The 21,125-nt window shown below is 32.0% G+C and overlaps 1 protein-coding gene and 1 long non-coding RNA gene across 2 annotated transcripts; one reads left to right on the top strand and one right to left on the bottom strand.

Annotated features, from left to right (window-relative positions):
- Positions 1-6,595: 6,595 nt before the first annotated feature.
- On the bottom strand, positions 6,596-9,662 carry LOC148872696 (G-type lectin S-receptor-like serine/threonine-protein kinase RLK1). The gene has a single exon (XM_088968165.1). It carries the CDS (start codon positions 9,238-9,240, stop codon positions 6,811-6,813), a length of 2,430 nt encoding a protein of 809 aa, XP_088824291.1. The 5' UTR covers positions 9,241-9,662; the 3' UTR covers positions 6,596-6,810.
- Positions 9,663-16,772: 7,110 nt separating this feature from the next.
- On the top strand, positions 16,773-17,735 carry LOC148872697 (uncharacterized). The gene is made up of 2 exons (XR_016106591.1): positions 16,773-16,969; positions 17,161-17,735. It is a non-coding gene; the product is annotated as an uncharacterized LOC148872697 (long non-coding RNA).
- Positions 17,736-21,125: the final 3,390 nt, after the last annotated feature.

The raw sequence follows: 21,125 nt of genomic DNA on the forward strand, positions 1-21,125 counted from the left end.
TAATTAATCAATAAATAATTTTTAATTATTTATTATTCAATCTTTCAGAATTAAAAATTCTTTTTTACTATTAATTATAAATTAATTTGAATGCTAATTCAGTAATTTTTCAATATTATTCAGTAATTTTCAGTATTTTCAGAATTTTTTTGCATATTAGTATGTTTTTCATTAAATATCAATTATATTCAGTAATTTTCATTATTTTCAGTATTTGTTTTTCATATTAGTATTTAATAATATTAAAAAAACTGTATTTATTAAAAAAATTAATAAATACTGTATCTTTTAAAAAACTGTAATTATTAAAAAAATACTGTAATTTATAAATACTATTAATTAATAAATACAGTATTTTGTAAAATTATGTAACCAATTAAATGCTGTAATTAATACTGTTAATTAATAAATACTGTATTTATTAAAAGCATGTTAATTATTAAAAATACTGTAATTATATAATGTAATTCTCTTATATTTTCAGAAGTATTGGTACTTTATTTTTGGTTATTTACTTGGGTAAAACTAATTTATGACAACTTTGGGTATTTAAATGTAATTGTCTAAAATTTATAACTTAAATTATAAATACTGTCAATTACAGTTTAATTTATTGTTATTTTTGTTGTTGTTGTTGTTGTTATTACTATTATTATTAGTGTTATTATTTTGTTTTTATGCAAATAAAATTCCAACAACAAATTAGAAACACCTCAATCACGTAAATGACAAAAATAAACCAAAATCTTTCAAACGACTTAACTAAATACTGTATTTATTGAAAATACTGTTAATTAATCACACTATTTTTGAATTAGCATTATTAAAAATACTGTTAATTAATAAAATGCTGTTTTTTAATAAATATTGTTAACTTTACTTTTTTTTTTGTTATTTTTAGTATTTGAATTAACTTTTAGGTTTTTCATAATTTTCCGAATTTTTAAATAATTTTTGGTATTTCTCAATGTAATTCAGTTACTTTTCTTTATTCATTCAAAATTAATATTATTTACAATTAATAACTAAATATTAATTATTTTTCAGAATTAAAAATAAATGTTAATTAATTAATAATTAATTCTTAATAATTTACTATACAATCTTTTAAAATTAAAAATTAATTTTTTAATATTAATTATTCAGTAATTTTCAGTATTTTCAGTAATTGTTTTTTCATATTAGTATTTAATAATATTTTTAAATAACTGTATGTATTAAAAATAATTAATAAATACTGTACATATTAAAAGCCATTTATTATTAATCAATAAGTACTGTATTTTGTATAAAAAACTGTAATTGTTAAAAAATACTGTAATTAATAAATACAGTATTTTGTAAAATACTCTTAATTATTGAAAATTATGTAAATTATTGCAATTTAGATACTTCTAATTTATACTGTCAATTAATCAATACTATGTTTTTCAATAGATACAGCATTATTTAATACTATTAATTAATAAATCGTTTAATTAATACTGTTAATTACAGTAATTTTTCAATATAATTCAGTAAATTTTATATATTATTCAGTATTTTCAGACTTTTTTTGTATATTAGTATTTTTTCATTAATTATCAGTATTATTTAGTAATTTTCAGTATTAATTATTCATTCAAAATTAATATTGTTAAATAAATAGCGTAATTAATAAAAATGCTGTTAATTTTACTTTCTTATTATTTTCAATATTTAAATTAATTTGTAGGTTTTTCATAATTTTTCGTATTTGTATATAAGCTTTGGGATTTTTCAACATAATTCAGTAATTTTTCTATATTATTCAGCATTTTCAAACTTTTTTCGCATAATAGTATTTTTTCCATAAATTTTCAGTATTAATTATTCATTAAAAATTAATAATATTTACTATTAATAATTATAAATTAGTAATTTTCAGAATTATAAATTAATTTTGATTAATTAATAATTGATTTTTAATTATTTAATCTTCAATCTTTCAGAATTAAAATTTAATTTTTTACTTTTAATTATTCAGTATTTTCTTATTTTTTTCATAGTAGTATTTAATAATATTTTTAAAAGACTGTATTTATTATAAATAATTAATAAATACTGTAATTATTAATACTTTTAATTACAGTTTAAAAATAATTTAATTGTAGCGTAAAAATAAATAATGTGAATTTAATTAATAATTAGTTTTAAATGTATTCTTCTGGTAGTTACAGTTTACCAAATCCCGTGCATCGCACTATGTTTATTAGAAATTCTTTAATTAGTACTCTTAATAAATAACTATTGTGTTTTTTAAATACTGTTAATTAATAAATACTGTATTTTTAATAAATATTGTTACTGTTTTTAAGAAATACAATATTTGAATAATACTGTAATTATGAAAATACTGTATATTAATACAGTATTTGAATAAGATACTTTTTCATAAACACTGTTAATTAATTAATAATACTGTTATTTTAAAAGAAAATACTGGATTTCTTAAAAGTATTGTAATTTTAAAAAACCATAAAATTGTATCTATTAATAAATTAAGTATTTATTAAAAATACTATATTTATCATAATACTGTGTTTAAATAAAATACTATAAATAGTCTGTATTTATTAAAATACTGTATTTATTAATGAAATAAAATACTGTAATTTGTACTATAAACATTAAGAATACTGTAATTATTAATTCTGTTTTTCAAAAGTATTTTAATAAATATTGTTAATCAATTAATAATATTGTAATTATTAAAAATGTTGTATTTATTAAAATTACTTTAATCATTAAAAAATACTTTATATTAATTACTATTACTATTATTAAAATACTATTATTAAATATTCTCTTGGTTAATTAATAATATATTTTATTATTAAAAACACTCTACTTATTAATCTACTATATTTATGAAAAATACAATATTTGTTAAAATACTATTAATTAATAAAACAATGTTTTTAATAAATACAATATTTTAATAAATATTGTTAGTTAATTGATAATAATGTAATTATGAAATACAGTATTTTAGTAAACACTGTTAATTAATTAACAAATTGTTATTTTAAAAATGTTATAGTTTTTGAAAATACTAGATTTATTAAAAATATTGTAATTTTTGAAAATATAGTATTAACTGCATTTATTAAAAATACGGTTGAAAATACTAGATTTATTAAAATTATTGTAACTTTTGAAAATACTGGATTTATTAAAAATATTGTAACTTTTTAAAATACAGTATCAACTGTATTTATTAAAAATACGATTAATACTATATTTTAAACATTTAAATACGGCTAACCCATGACCATTAACGGTTTGGGTCCATATGATCCAACACCATGTTTTCGTAAATGGGTAGAATATGACTCGCTTACTTTATCTTCTCCACCCGCGTGGTAAAACAGGTCCTGTGATGACCCGGATCATTTTTTATGGGTTTTTTTTTTTTTCATTTTTCGGATTGGATTTTATTTGTAATTTTTGATATAATTTTTACCACAAAACGTTAATGGTTGAGGAAATCATACCTGTTTTTTTGTTATTGTAACTTTAACTCTAGAGCTAATTGGAACCTTCTATTTTTCACCAGAGAATTAACTTGAACCTTGTATTTTTCACCGAAAAACACACCTGAAGCAAATATAGGAGAACCATTAAACAAAAACCAAAAATGAATCTGAAAAAAAAAAAAACAATAAAGAAAACAAACCTGTAAATGTAAAACGAACTCCAAATTAACCCAAGGAAGAAATCCTTCGCAAATGACCGATTGTGCAACCAGAAAATGAACTCCAAACTTCTTACAAATGGCATGTCCAATATTGAAGAGAAAAAAAAAAACAAAAATTGATGAAAAAAAAATAGAAAATAGGAACCTGAAATGTCAATGCAATATTCTTAGTTACTTGCCAACACTAAAACGTCTGTGCAACTTTGAACAGAAATTTGGAGGAAAACACTAAACGTCTGCTACTACGGGGAATATCTCTTGGTATTACGTGGAATAAAAAAATTAAGAAAAATAACAAAAACAGAAAATTAGAATGGGGTTTCCTGCAAGGAGAGGGCTGCTAACATTGCAGGATCAATTTTAAAAATTTAAATAAAAAATTGGTTAAATGTTAATTAAATAATAAAGACATTAAAATATAAATTCAAACATTGTTTAAATATTTCAATAACTAAATATTTTGAATAAAAAATATTAAAAATTTTTAAATAATTATATAACAAAATATTTAATATCTCGTAATAACTTTAAAATTAATAAAATTTCAACAACAAAATTTTTTAAGTATTACTTAAATATTTAAATAACTGAATATTTTATTTAATGAAAGACTTAACATAACTAAATTTTAGATATTTAAAATAAATACATTTAAAAGTTTCTCAAAAATACAAAAATAATTATAATTGATTTCATGATATTTAAATTGATCATAATTCTATATTTTACTAAATTAATAATGAAGTTATGTAATGTGAGTATAAATAATTAGTATTTTAAAAATCTAAATAACAAAATTATGTAATAACTTTAAAAATATTAGAAACACAAAAGTAATTACAATATATTTAATAATATTTTATAGTAAGGATATAAAATATAAATAATTAAAAATTTTAAATATTATTAAAATAATGAAAAATAGATTAAATAATTTGGAGGTATTGAAGCTTCCAAATAACGAAAATATGTAATAACTTTCAAGAAAGTATTTTTAATAGATATTATAAAATGGAAGAATAATTAAAATTACTAATGTATTTTTGTGATAAATATATTTCCAATAATTATGTATAACTCTAATTTTGTTTTATTATTTAAAAGCAATTTTTCAATAATTATTGAGGATGAAACTATTGTTATTATTAAATATTAGATTATCAATTTAAATGAAATTAATTATTGTTTTCGTATTATAAAAACTATTAAAAGAAATATATAAAAGATAAATAATTATTAATTATTTAAAAAATTAAAATATAAAAAATTATATAGTCTTACGAGTTTCTTTTATTTCAGTTTAGCTTAAAAGAAGTCCGTGCAATGAATCCCTGCTAGTGAATTCGAGTTTGCATCATCCAATGAGGATTGAACATGTCACCCTTTCCCAGATTGATTTGAAACTGACAGAGTCTAGGTCTAATGACATCTGGACTCAAAACTTTAATTAAAGGGAAATTGTCTAGAACTCACCATGAGTTTTTAGCATTTCTCTTAAACTAACAACTTTTCAAAATGTTTAGAAGTCACCATGTCACTAACTTGACGTTAAATAGATTAACATGTGTTAATATATTCCCATTTTAATATTTAGACAAAAAAGAAGAAAAGTTCAAAAAATATTTACAAATATAAAATATATAAAAACATAGAAATTACAAAAAATATAAAATAATATAGAAATTGCAAGCAAAATAAAAATTATTTTCAAATTATAGAAACTATAGAAATTGAAAAATAAAAATTGTACAAAAAACACCAAAAATTATAGAAAAACACAGAAATTGCAAATAAACAACAAAAAATGCAGGAAATTTTATAGATTGTAGAAAATAGAAAAATGTAAAAAAGCAGAAATTATAAAAAAACTTTGAAAATTATAGCAAAACACTAAAAATGCAAAAAAAAAAAACAAGAAAATTGGAAACTGAAAAAAAAAAATCATTTTTCCTCTAACTCACCATTCAAGGGTAATTTGGTTATAAAATTGTTATTTATGCTGACATGAACACCTCTGTTAATAAGCATTAATGGTGCAAAAGTGAGTTTTGGAAAATAAAAACTCACTGATATGATGACTTTAAGAGAAATGTTGAAAACTCAGAAAATATATGATATAGAAAGAATTTTGACCAATCAAAATCCACTCATGAATTTTGATAAATAATATCATATATTTTCCATATCATAGTTGAACCCATTTACCTTAATTAAATACAATTAACTTCTCTCTCTATTCTCTTCCTCTCTCTCCCCACCACTCCACCCTCTCGGACACACTGCGAATCTCACTGCCGTTGCCGACACATAATTCGAATCTCCACCGCCGCTGCAACCCTTGCCGTCGGAACAGCCGGAGCCACAAGCCCCAAAGTTTTGGTTTGTGAGGCTTACGACATATAATACCCTCACGTATATTGCCATTGCGATTTGGGAGTTCTTAAACCTGTAATGTGATAAATTTGTCAATGGTGTAAAGCATTCATGATAGGTCCAGTGCATCAGAGATGAGTTGCTCGTTTGAGTTATTATGGGCAATTTAGCAACGCCTTACAAGGCTGACAAACAGCGAGATCTGAGTTTATCTTATTTTTCAAGGGGAAGAAGGAAGATAACCACTTGTGGTATTATTTTCTACCTCAATGGCCCGTTGATTTTTGATCACCACTTCAGGTGATACAATGCTCGAAATGTATGACATTTGGTCTTAGCAAGGCAAAAAAAAAAAAAAAAAAAAAAAAGAATTGAATTCTTAGCCTCTCTTTTGTTGAAATGGCAGACCACCTCTCGTAGTAAGCGGTTGACACAGTTTATCCACCAATTGGATGATCAGAGAAGCACTTACAGCCCAGAAATTGGTTTCATGGAGAGAGAGCAGAGACAACTTTTCTGCTATATATATATATAGTAAAGATAAAGATACCCGTCAATCTCTTGAGTTGTTGGGTTGAAGGGAAAATAAGACTAAGGAATAACAAGAACAATTTATTACAACAAATTAAAACATACCGCTAAAGAAACAAATTAAACCCAGATTCTGGAACAGAAAAGGCAATTTCTTAGCCAATTGGACACAGAAACAGAGCACGACTTCAACTTCGAAGAACTGAGCCAAAGGGAGATGGCGATGGAGGCACTGGAACTTCAGTAACTCCTTCTAGCATCTGTGTGACCTTCTTCATCGTTGGCCTCAGTGATGGTTCTTCTTGTATGCACCAGATTGCCACCCTTAGGAATCTGTCCAGCGTACTCATGTCATTCATTGCCTCGATGTCATTCTCCAGCAGATCATCCAACCTTCCTTGACAAAAGCAATCGTAAGCCAAGTCTGTCAGAATTTCTCCATCGTTGCTCTCGTTTATTCCCACTGGAACGTTCTTCCTGCAACAGATGATTTCCAGCAACACCACTCCAAAACTGTAGACATCCACCTTGGAGGTGACTGGCGCGGTTCTGAACCACTCTGGTGCGACGTATCCTTTGGTTCCCCGAATGACTGTATGAGTTCGACTCTGATCGGTCATCAAAAGCTTTGCCAATCCAAAATCTGAAATCTTCGCAGTAAAGCAATCATCCAGAAGTATGTTCTGAGGCTTCACATCGCAGTGAATGATGTGGATGCTGCACTCCTCATGCAAATACAGGAGCCCTCTCGCAATGCCAAAGGCAATCTGGGTTCGCTGGTTCCATGCAGGTCTGGTTGGAGCTTCGAACAGGAAGTTCGACAATGTGCCATTGCTCATGAACTCATACACAAGAAGCCGATGCTGCCCTTCATCGCAGAATCCGAGCAACTGGACTAGATTCTTGTGGTGGGTCTGGCCGATGACGCCCAGTTCAGTTCTGAACTCCTTCTCGCGCTCCTGAACCACTCTGTCTAGCTTCTTTACTGCAACTAGTTTTTTACCACCTAATTCGAGGACCCCTTTGTAAACAACTGCAAAAGCTCCCCTGCCCAACTCTTCCTTGAATTCGTTTGTAGCTTCCTCGAGGTCTCTGTAAGTAAAAGAGCACAGCCTTCCTCCTACAACGCTCCTCTCTGATTTAAGTTTAACCTCTTCAGCCTTTTTCAGCTTGTTACGGCAAGCTATATAAATACACAGAAAAATCCCACCTAGCAAAAGGAGGTTAACAAAGACGGAGCTACCTAAAAGCAGTGAGACGATGACTATCAAAACCTTTTCGTGGCGCTCTTTCTCTGTAGGACGACTGTCTACTCTCACTTTCATAAAGGTCTTTCCATTGATATTGACCTGGCTGTTAACCTTTCCATTTGAAAGTGGTAATCTCTTCTTCCAGCAGTTCTGATCACGGATAACGGCAACTGCACACTGACAATCTCGCAAGCAAGCATTTCGGCATTGATCTTCAGTAAAAGGATAAAACTGTTCATAGTCAGAAAAGGGCCAATCTGTATTAAGCAATACCTCAAACCCATAAACATCTTTGGAGCTTCCTGGTTCCTCTCTGTTGCAAACCTGCGTATGATCTGGGACACAACTGCTGAACATGTTATTTGGATCCTCCATGGAATACTTTGGTGGACAGTAACAAGTAGGCCTCTTGTCTGCAGTTAGGTTGCAGATGCTATTAAACCCACAGGTGCCGCTGCCCAAAGTAGCTTTACTGGCCATACAAATATCATCAGGAATGTGCCACACCATGGACCAGGCCTGATTGCCGCTGGAGTTCTTGGGGTGAATGTATTGCGCGAAAACCCCATCAAAATCGAGGGTTGCTCTGTAGTAATGATCCTTGCGCGGGAAGAAATCCTGGGTGTTTAGACCAACTCTGCTCCCGTTTCTGATAAGAATATAAATGAACCCCGTTTCAGTGAAGATCGTTTGAGAGACAGAATCGTTGTCATTGGCATTGACAGAGTTTCCACTTTCGTAGTAAGTATCATAGGCAAATGTAGCCGGAATCCCAACGGTGTTAAGAACGAGATTTCCATCTTTGTGTCGGAGTTGGAACCGTCCCGTTGAGTAGTTGGTCTTCGTCAGTCGAGAAGAAACGACGCCATCCACTTCCAGTACCTGTGTCGGCAAGAGGGTGTCACCGGGATGCTTGAAACTCTCCCATATGTTATTAGACTTATTAGCAGTGGCGACAAGCACGAAGTTCCCGGTGTCCAGCATCTCACCATAAGCCACGGCACCGCCGATGGGTTCAGACTTCCATATTTCTTGGCCCTGAGGATCATTTAGCTCCAAGCCTCCATCACTTGTAAGCTGAACGGTTGAACCTCTCGGGGCTGGGTTGTTTCCGTTTGCATACCAAGCCATGGTCTTGTCTGGTATTTTGTCGAACCAGATGGAAAGCAAGAAGAGATCGGTCTTGTCAAGCCGGCGAAACCCGAACTTAAACTCTCCGGAGGGAGAGCTCCAGGAAGACTTACTACTGTCATCAATAGCACTGAGAGATGAGCCTAAAGCTACTTTACCGCAAGCTTTAATGGCTGCCCTGTTTAGCAAAAGAAGAAGCACTAAGAGGGTTGCGGCATCAACAAGTGCAGAAGCCATCGGAAAATTGATCAATTGGTACAAACCCGCAGCAGCAACAAGGATGAAGATGATGAATTGGGAAGCTTAATGGAAAGACTTTAAGGACTTCAAGTCAACTAGCTGAGTCAAGCAAATTCTGTAGTCAGATACGGTTAGATGTGCAGTTCTATACGACATCAAGAAGCTTTATACAAGACCACAGAAAGAACCTGCAGTCTACCAGAAAGAAAATAAAAACTAAGGAAGCATTTGACTCTCCAGCGCTAAACAAAAAATCTCTGTAAGCGCGCCCTGATTACTAGCATCTGTTAGTGATGGCCATGCCCAGTAATCTGTTAAATGGTAATTCTCTTTAAGTAGGATAAGGATTTGGTAGCTGCAGGACCAATTACGAGAACCAACGCTTATCAAAATAATTAAGAGAACCAACCAAAGGGAGAGACATGACAGCAGTTTGGCTTGGCTCGGCCAATATACATAGAAAAATTGCAGAAAGGGACAATTTGAAGCAATGTTTTCATCTTAGATATTGAGAGAGAAGGTGAATTATATTATGTACTGATGGCTTTGATGCGTAAATTAAAATTCAAGATTTTACACTACATATTTGTATTCATACTTGTTCCAACCTACCTGAGCCTAATTGCTTAAGAGATAAAAATACCCCCTTAGAATAAGAAAGTCAAAAAGTTGTTTTTACCAAAAATAATTAATTTTGAAGAAATGTAATTAATTTTACTTTAATCAATTCAACCAAATAAAAATTGCTCAAACTGACTATATGGTTCTGACATGACAATGTTTCCTGAAAAAAATGAAAACACTACCAAACACTTACTTATTTGGTGATATGAAATCAGAATCTGCTGCTGCTAACAAAGGTGTATACAACAGGCTATGTGTTTGCTCTTGATCACTTAATATGCCTTTTGTCATAGGCGGGTCTTGGGGATAGTATATTCAAAATACTAACAAAAATTTGTGAAAGGGAGCAAACCATGAATTTTTCTAAAATTTAAAATGAAAATTGTCGAATTTCCATCATGCTTTTAGAGTGTACATCCAAAATTTTTGTTTGGAGGGAATCTCGTCGCTTTAGCCAATGCTTTTACAGATGTTTGCTGACGACAAAAACTTAATTGAGTAATTCCACAAATATATATTTGACTTTTCATCGTTTTAGGTAGTAGGAAACAAATAAAAATACAGAAAAAAGAAATTTTCATATTTGTGTTAATATAAATTATTTTCTCTGCCACACAAATCCTATCCTGTCATTGTGTTATATCAAGAGCCAGGTTTTGCAACTTACAAATAAAACTCACCTTTAAATGCAAGGTGGGAAAAAGTGCAGCAAAAATATGGCATTGAACAGAATTGGACAAACAGGATTTATTTATGTAGCTCACCGGGGAGCCATTAAAATTGGGACTAGGCTTTATTTACATGATGATTATGATAAAATTCCTACTTCTATTCTATTCACTCTATTCATTCTATGACAGGTTCCCCCTTAAACAATTACACCCTTATGGGAGGGCCTGGCTAGGGGTGAGCAAAAACATGGAAAACTGAACTAATAGAAACTGAATTGGGCGATTTTGTTTTGGTTCGGTATTTTTAAAAAATCGAAGGTACCAGTTCGATTTTGATTAATTAATATAGAAAATCGATGGTTAATCGAACTGACTGGTATACATATATTTTTATATATTTTATTTATATTTATGTATATTATATATATAATATAAATTAGTAAATATGTATTATATATAAATATATATTTACAATATATGATATATTATTTATTATTTAAAATATAATATTTTTTATATATTTTTAAATTTTTATTATATATTTATATATATTTTTATAATATATAGTATAAAAATAAAAAAATCAACGTATCGAACCGACAGTTAACCAAACCGGTCAACTAGTCAACCAATTAATTTCGATTCGGTTTCGGTTACCAATTTTCTAAAAACCAATACTACCAATTCAGCCACGAATTGATTAATCAAACCGTGAGCACCCCTAGGCCTGGCCCCAACCCCCAGATAACCCAACTTATGCATAGAGAGCTTTGATGTGGTTATCAATGCTGAAAATAAGACAACATATTATTAAGAGACTCCACTGGATTGTAGGAAATGGGTGGGATATTAATATTGTAGAAGACCCATGGATCTTGGGCTGGAGCCCATCTTTTTAGCACTGGCTGGTATTTCTCTAGAGGGGAGAGTTCAACAGTTGATTGACCATCACTCAATGCAGTGGCGTTCTGGTGTGGTAACATGCCATTTTCCACCAGAAATATCTCATGCCATTTTCAAAATTCCTCTCGCCCTTCTCTAATGCAGGATAAGTTGATCCGGAGGAAATTGACTCCCAATGGACTTTTTAGTTTTTACAATTACATCAGCATGTAAGTTTCTAACTGATTCAGTGCCTCAACACTCAATATCTCCAACTTGCTTTTGCTGAAATTACATGAAAGTCCTTTTGGTCTCTCAAAAACATCCCACCTAGGACCCATTTATTTCTTTGGAAATATGTCTAACGGGCTGTGTACCAGTTAAATCTGAATCATGGTTTTTAAAATCGACCTGGTGACTGAATCGGTCAAGGGTCCGGTTATCGGGTCGAACAGTCCGATTATTCGAATCGAATACTTGGTTCGTTCTGACGGAAAATAAAAAAATAAATAAATATTTTTCAAAATAATAAAAAAATGATCAAATTGTTTGAACGATTAACTACTCGGTTCAGCGGTCCACTGACTAAAATCAACGGTTTTGGAGAAAAATCCCAATCCTAGATTTTCCAGTCTGACCGTCCGGTCCGGTCCAGTTTTGAAAACCATGATCTGAATCATCTAAAAGACAACCCAGCCCCAGGTAGTATGTGCTTTCAGTTTCAGCGAGAGGAGACCTTAGGTCATTTATTTCTTCAATGTCCAGTGGTGCAACATATATGGCTAGAGCTTCACCCTTGGGTCTAAGGGTTGATTTTCAGACGGACTGGAGTATTCGTGACTGTTTTGATTATTGGTTTTCCATTAATACCCTTGATTCTACTGGGCCTAATCCTCGTAATTATAACTAAATGTGCCATTATCATTTGAGTGATCTGGAAAAATAGATGTAAATTGGTATTGAGGGTTGCACTACTTTTGATGCAAATCGAATTTTACTTACTATTCAAGCTTCTTTGCATGACTTGGATTTGCTAACAAAATTTAAAACTGTGATGAATAAGACTTGTTCTTATTGATGATGAAAATGAAATACAAAATTTAAAATTGACCCAGAAATGAAATTGCTTTTTTATTTAGTATTGAGTCAACAATTCAGTATTTTAGGTCAAATGTGTTAACAATTGATGTCATTATTAAATAATAAAAATAAAAAAAAAATATAAATACAAAAATGATAAAAAACATAAAAATTTTATAGAAAACGTTTGGATACATATCTAATATTTTATACTAATTAATACCAAAGAAAAATAAGTGTGATAAATAAGAACTGCTTTTCTTGACAATGGAAATGAAATACAAAATATAAAAGCGGCCCAAAAATGATTTTGTTTCTTTTTCTTTTTTGTTTGGTGATAGGTCAATAATTCAACCGTTTGGGTCAAATGTTAAAAAGATAGAAATATTTAAAAACATAGCAAATTTAAAAGGATAGAAATATTAAAACATTATAAAAAGTACAGAAATTTGGCAAGAAAACATTTAGACATATTTATCATATTAAACACAAAATATGTGTGATAAATAAGAATTATTTTTGTACACATAAAAATATAAAAGTGCTGTAAAAATATTTGGACACATATTACTAATATTATTATCATCATCATCATCTAAAACTACTATGTGCAAAGCATGTGTCATTTGCTAGTACTCCTAAAAATGATAAAAGCCCTCCTTTTGCTTTCAAAAGATCCCATCTCCCTACCTGGATTGCAAAATCTTTTCACCTGGAGACTCCATATGTACTACAAACAAAGAATACGTATACAATGGGTTGCTTGTCCCAATCAGGAGTGAGCATGTCATATATAGCCTATTGTACATGTATTATTTATAGCAGATCCTGCCCCACCCCACCCTTGGAACCACAACTTTTGGTTTAACCGAAGAGATGCCACCACAATCCCCTTTGTTTTAGTAATGCTTTGACATTTTAATGAAAAGGCTTTTCTTTAAATGCTACAGATTTAGGTTAGTGATGTAGAGGACAATTAATAGAAGGGCGGCTTGGCCTTGTACTATTGAAGAAATATGTAGAGCGCAAAACCTTGTATTTTATATGTATTTGTACTCCTTTCAAACTGAATCTAACACTCTATTTGGGAAGAGTGTAAATAATACGATATATTCATTGCAAAACCTTATATATATGTTATTTTTAAACTTTATATTTACATTGTACATCTTTGATTTTGCACTCTTTTCGTACAAGTCCAAATATTCGGCTGTGATGTCTTGTGGGTAGGGTGTGAGTAGTGTTTGGCTGAAGCAAAAATTGGAATGCTCTCCAGGTCCCCGATTTTATTGGTTAACCGGGCAGTTTGCCCATCCAATCAGCCAAAACCATCATTTAACTGAGACCCGAAAAGGCTACCGGTTACTAGTTTTCATGGTATATTTTGGTTCAGATCATTCATGAACACCGATACTCTGCTCTGCCCCCACCCCCTTTTTAATCCCATCCGTAGGTGCAAGAGGAAAGAACAAAGTGAAGGCTGAAGGAAAAAGGAAAAATATTTGGTTCGTCCAAATTCCAGCAAGATATCTCTTTCCACTTTTCAAGCAATAACCAAGATGCTTGTGCATTCATGCAAGCACCATAATGAAGGGACCAGAAGCAATTTGGCTTGGTGAGTGCATTAATAAACAAACATGGGCAGTTGGTAATTAATATTGAGCCTTCAATATATTAGCTGATATCAGGCACCTCCTTTACTGTGGATCAAACAAAGGTTTTGGGCCTTTGGGCATCCTTCCATCTTAAAGTTCAGTAAGAGGATTTTTTTTTTCCTTATCCACTGTTCCAATTTTGAGTTACTGTGATGAAAGGACCAAAAACATTCAGACACCGAGCTAATTATTTTTTACATCTATACTATATTATATATAATATAAATAGTATTATAAATAATATTATATATTTAATATATATAATCGGGATCAGAGCGCCATTCTCATCCACAACGGACCTGAATCTCTGAATTTTTTTCAAAAAGGTATTTATTTAAAATAAAGAAAAAAATAAAATATAAATAATATTCAAAATATATTTTGATATATAATATAAATAATATTATACATTTAATAATATATATTTATACACATATATTTAATATATATAATCAGGGTCAGGGAGAGGTGTAGACTTCACTCCTTATCCCCGTCCCTGTACCCAATTGACTATTCCTATTAATCCCATCCCCACCTTGTCCCTGCTGATGCAGTTAAGTCTCCATCTCCATCCCTACCTAGTCATGGAGGTCGGGTACTCAGTGAGGATGAGGGAAATTTCCATCCTTACCCTTAGGTTATGTAACCCCATAGAGCAATAAGTTTTAAGCCCAATAAGCTCTATCTTTTTTCCTGCATCCTATGGGCACCTGCTAGTTAAAATAAATTAAGAGATGAAAAATAGCTAATTAGGCCTCTTTTGTCATAAAAGTTGGAAACAAAATTATAAATGGTAAATCTCTTAAACTATTCCTACTGTTTGCCAAATTGATTAACTTTACCATTACTGTTTACATATTGCCTTAAAGTACCATTACTGTTTATGAAAATTGACATGGCTGTTAAGTATTAACGGAAAGAAACAAAATGTCAGATTTACCCTCCACTATTCCTCAAATTTCAATATAAAATCCAACCAATGAACAGTTGGCCATGGAAAGAGACTTACGTCCGGAGGCTCAACTTCGTTCTCTCTGCCTTACCAATCACTTCGCTACAGATCTCTCTTCTCTCATTCTTCCTCTCCTCATCTCCATTGTTGTTGCAATTGCGTTCAATATTGGAGGAACCCCCACACTGCAATAAATGTTTTACATCAGAAAGCTGGTGTTGTCGCAGTAAAAGATATTTCTTATAATGTATTCTGCCTCATCTTTTTTTTTTCCTCTCAGTAATCTCAAGTAAACATTGATAGCAGATTTGGTTTAGGGCCGACTCTGATCTGACGACCTCCACTTAGCAGTGAAGAGAACTCTCTGGTGGCTCCATTAAGGGCCATCTAACTGGGACGGTCAAATAAGTTTCCATGATGGTGGTAGGGACGGTGAAATAAGGGTCCTTTGCTACCGAGTAATACAGTCTTTCAACGATCAAAGAAGGTTTTGCTGGTGTTGAGATGAACGGGATGAGGGTAATATTGAGTTTTAAAAAATTTTAATAGGTTATGTGGGGTCGAGCATTAACATATGTTAACGGTAGTGGTATAGTTAGTCAATTGTCAAAAACAATAGGAATAGTATTAAACAATAGTTGAACAGTAAGGGTATACTTAGTCAATTAAACAAACAATAGGGATAGTTTAAGAAATTTATCCAATTATAAATTATAACTATTTTACCACTATAGGAGGTTCTATTCAAATATAATATTCCTTTTTCTATATTCTCTATTACTTCTTTCATTGTAGGTTTAGGGACTTTGTTGATAAATGTAAAATCTAATTTTTTTCTTTGTTATTTTCTTTTTAGGTTAAACATATGTAAGGAGCAACTTAAGATGTGTGGATGGAAACATTAAATCAAATTTTTAATTGTTAATTGTATAGTTTAGTAAAGAAATTTAGAAATTGTAATGTAATTTGAGCAAAAGGACTGAATGAAAATCACATTTGTAACTTTTATCTTTCATGACATCATTTCTTTTAATAGAAACTAGTGAATGACCTCGTTCTAAGTACAAGGAATCAGTAATGTTAAATTTACATTATGGAATTAATATTATTAAATTTATATTTATTAATATTTTAATTATTATTAAAATTTCAAGAACTACTTATTTCAAAAAATAACTTTTCAATAATTATTAGAATCTGGATAGTTTTCTTTTGTTATGATACTGAGAGGGTTAATGATTAACTGAAATTGATAAAATGTAGACAAAAATGGTTGTGCATAATAACTTTTTTAGGAGTTGATTGAAAATGGTGGTAGTGGGTTGTGAGTTTTAGCATCAAATTCTCATAAAATGCCACATGTCTAGCTACATGTGCCTAAATTTGAAAGCATTCCTTTAAATATATATATATATATATTAAATGGTGGGAGGCTGTAATTTGAAAGCATTCCTTTAAATATATATATATATATATATATATATATATATATATATATATACTACTTATAAAAGAGCGAATGCCCCTTTTTCTGGATTTTTCATTTGATGTTTTCTAGCATAAGAAAGGACATATATGTCCTTTACTCTCACTTCAGAAACTATCCACCATTCAAAGTATCCACTTGTAACTATTTATAAACTGCCCATGACCACCATAATGGAAACGGAACACCCCCATGTTCGCATTCAAAGAGATGCTCCCACACTCGGTTTTGGTACAGATTTCCCCATGACCACCATGGCTAATTACACAGAAAATGTGCACAGTGTCAGACTTACATGGAATCCTTGGAGGAAGAACATCGAAGATCCAGGTCTTCCGTCGCAAGCTCCCTCTCTGTCTGGAGCATGTTACTCAAGGTATCCCTCATATACCCATCTCATCATTCATGGCTTTTCTACTTCCTAAGTAATGAATCTCGCGACCCAGTTGTGGGCAATGGCCATTATCATAAGATTGCACGTTGAATCTTCTTGACTTTGGTTTTTTTCTCATGTGGGTTCTTTATGTATTGATGTTTTTCTTCTCTTCTGGGTTGTTTGTGTTTCAGCCATTGAGACATGCAGGCAGCAGCTTGCAACCACCACAGAGCATTTTCCTGGACAATCTGAATGTTCAGAGAGACATCAAGCGAAGCTCCTATGTTGGAGAAATTTATTCCTTTGAAATGGGGTTTCTCTTCCGAAGAAGACAAAGAATCAAACAAGCCCAAGGAAGAAGGTTGACTGGTTGAAATCTATCCAATTATGGAACCAAGACCCAGATCCATCCCTAAATCAGGTTAAAATTAAGATCTTTCTTTCTTTTGGAAAACAACAGAGGAACAAAAGTCCATCATTTCCTTTTTTAGGATTGATTAAACTAAAATTAGAATGCAAGAATGCATGATCTTAATCGGAAGCCATCGGTGGTTGAAATGAAGAAAGGTGGAGGCACATTTCATCCATTTCAGAGAGATAATAAACTCACAACGCCATCTGTAAGGATGATACCATCATCAGCCCAAACAACTATTGCAATCAGCTCTACTACTAAGACAATTAATGGTCTTCGGAACAGAACTGACGATTCTTAAATGCCTTTCAATAGCCTATAAATTAATCAAACCAGTTTTTTCTTCTCTTAAATACAATTCTTGGTTAAATGTGAATTGGCCACTAACATGCTGCATGCTTCATGCTTGTTTACTTTGTTTATTATTGACATTGTTACGTGCGTTTACACGTGTACATTTACTAAATATATATATATATATATATATATATATATATATATATATATATATATATATATATATATATATTTGTGTACAAATGGATAAACTATAGGTTTCTTTCAGTTAAAATAAATTTATATTTAAAAATTAATTTATAGTGGTGGTTATGACCATTTCCTTACTTTTTTTTTTAATACCATTTTAGGGGTTTATAGTGATGCTCCTAAACCATCACTTTAGACTCTAAGAAATAGTGGTGAACGAAAAGTCATCACTATTGACATTTAGCGATTTCATAAGATACAGTAACGCTCTACGAATGTCACTTTAACCTTATCCCAAACAAATTCCTAATTTTCAGGAGACATTTTAACAAAAAAAAAAGTGCATAAAACAAATTCGAATAGTCAACATTTAAACTGTGTTTGTTTGAAAGAAAAAGTAGGGAAAGGAAGGGAAAAGCAGGAAAACCTACAAAACTTTCTCTATGTTTCCCTTCTTTTGATCTTTTCTTACTTTTTCCTTCAAACTAACCATAGGCTTAAAGAAAATGTAAACATTCTTATCTATGTTGTGACAAACAAGTCCTTGGTGGGCCTATTTCTTGTCCACGCTTCATGCCCAATGGGCTTTTGCGTGATGGATAGTGTTAGAGAATAAAAACATACTTGCAGACCTCACCTAACAGTTTAAGGTTTTAAATTGAACAATTCCTTAAGAGAAATTAACTAAGGTGATGTTTGGTACCATGACTACTTGAGACGAACGTTTTTTGAGGATTTGGTCTGTTGAAACTGATTTACCTACTTGAAAATGCTGCCACAGTAGTGTCACCTAGGTGTTTGGAGTTTAAATGTGAATTTTATGTTTGGTTGAAACTATTGAGTTAAAACATTCATAAAATGTTTCTACTAGAAACATAAACCAAGGGATGCTTCACAATGTATAGATACATTCTAATGCACTGCATACTAGCAAAGTTGGATATACACCATCCAATACCAAATCCTACTTTTGAGTGAAAGGTTCTTTTTTTGGTTCTATGCTTCTACAACAGTAAGTCTCGGGCATTGTCCTAGTGAGCTACACATTGCTGATAGGCCGCAATTCGGGATTTATCTTTTTCTCGCACTTCTTCTATCAGGTCCAAGTTGCTCCAGAGTTTGTTGTCACTTTCTACCTTAATGTAGGTCTCCAATCTCAAGGTCAATACCTCTATCTCAGTAGGGATGACCACTTCAGTGCCAAAAGTGAGGTTGAAGGGAGTTTCTTTGGTGGTTATCCTACTTGTAGTTTGGTATGCCCATAATATGATGGGGAGCTCTTCCACTCATTGTCCCTTAGCTCGAGCTAGCCAGGTCTTCAAACCATGGGAAATCATTTGGTTGGTCATCTCGGCTTGCTATAGGAAACTGAAGTGAAGTTTTGCTAGATCTCTAGTCTGGTGCACCAATCTTGGATTTTGCAAAATCCCTAGCTTTTACCCACTTGGTGAAGTAGTCAATAGCTACCACTGGCAATGTTTGTTAGCCCGTGGCTGGTGGAAAAGGGCTGAGGATGTCGGTTCCTCATTGAGCAAATGACCACAAACTAGTGAGGTACTATAGGTTAGTGTAGGCTTACAAGGTACATTGGCATGGCATTGACATCGATAACATTGTTGGACTAATCGAACTACATCTTCCTTCATAGTGGGCTAGCAGTAGCCTTGCTGAAGTGTTTTCTGGGTAAGTGACCTACCCCTAAGTATTCACTGCATATTCCTTTGTAGATTTCCTTGAGCACGTACTCTGCCTCAGTAGGTTGAAGGCATATGAGGTAAGGCAGAGTGAAGGACTTCTGATACAGTTGGTCATTGATAATAATGTAGGAGGTAGATCGATACTAGATCTTCTAAGCTTCACCTCGGCTGACGAGTAGATCGACGCTAGATCTTCTAAGCTTTAGCTCGGATGATGGGTAAATCGAAGGCATATGAGCTTCTGATAAGCTTCTGATAATTATGGAAGTACTCCATAATGGGGGTTAAACTAGCTCGATTCATTCATCTGTACTAGAGCGACTTCAGCCTTTACAGCTTTCTCTATGCTAGGGTGCAATAAGTCTTCGATGTGAATGGTCCTCCGAGTGTTGTCCATAGAACCAGCCAACTTTGAAAGTGCGTTAACCTGTGCATTCTCAGACTTCAAGATTTAGTGGACAGAAAATGAATCAAATTACTGGGAGAGCTCTTGTACCTTCACCAGATACTTGATTGTCATGGGTTCCCAGTAGTCGTATTGTCCATTGACTTGGACAGTGACGAGTTGAGAACCACTGTAAACTTCTATGTTCCTTACATTGATCTCAACTTTGTTATTAAATGCTTTAAATCCAAATCGTTGGGCACACTCTATCTTCAATTTGTCAAGGCTGAGAAGAATTAACCTAGCTCCACTGCCTTTCTGGTTGGACGAACCATCTACATGGAGGATCCAAGGCTCTTCTTATGGGCTGGATGAAGGTTCCATGCTAGTGGGTGCCTCCAAGTTGACCGATGGTTCATTTGGCTCCTATATCACTGAGCTGAAAGTGTATTCAATGGTGAAGTCAACTAATACCTAAACCTTGATATCATGTTGCAATTCAAATTGGATGTCGAATTCTCTAAGTTCAGTCTTCCATTTAGTGAGTTTCTCTGATACTTTAGGTTTTTGTAAGACTTGGAATAGTGGTTGGTCAGTAAGAACGATGATGGTATGGGCTTAGAATTAAAGTCATAGCTTTTGGGTTGAGATAAATAAGGCAAAGGTGATTTTTTCAATGCTCAGGTACCTAGTCTCAATTTCATGTAAGACTCTTCTTACATAGTAAATAGGTCACTGCACTTTTTCTACCATCTAGACCAGTATTGAGATGACAACCTCGTTGCTAGCTGAAAAGTACAAGTGGAGTTCATCTTTGAACTTAAGCGTCACCAATAGTAGAGGTGAGTTGAGGTATTCCTTTAGTTTGTCGAATGCATATTGTCACTCTTTGCTCCATTGGAAGTCCTTCACCTTCTTGATTGCTTGGAAAGATGGCAAGCATCTTCCTACCAAGCCAGACATGAAGTGACTAAGTCTTACAACTCAAGCAATGAGTCTTTGGACTTCCTTAAAAGGCCTCAGTGGTTACATATCCAGGATTTTTTGGATCTTCTCGGGATTGGCTTCGATGCCACATCATGTTGCATATACCAAGGAACTTTCTCGACATGATGTCGAACATACATTTGTTCGGGTTTTGCTTCAATTGGTATTTTCACAATACCTCAAATA

This window comes from Nelumbo lutea, chromosome 2 (genome assembly GCF_056320005.1).
Source record: "Nelumbo lutea isolate HS-2025 chromosome 2, American lotus-T2T, whole genome shotgun sequence".
Lineage (NCBI taxonomy): Eukaryota > Viridiplantae > Streptophyta > Magnoliopsida > Proteales > Nelumbonaceae > Nelumbo > Nelumbo lutea.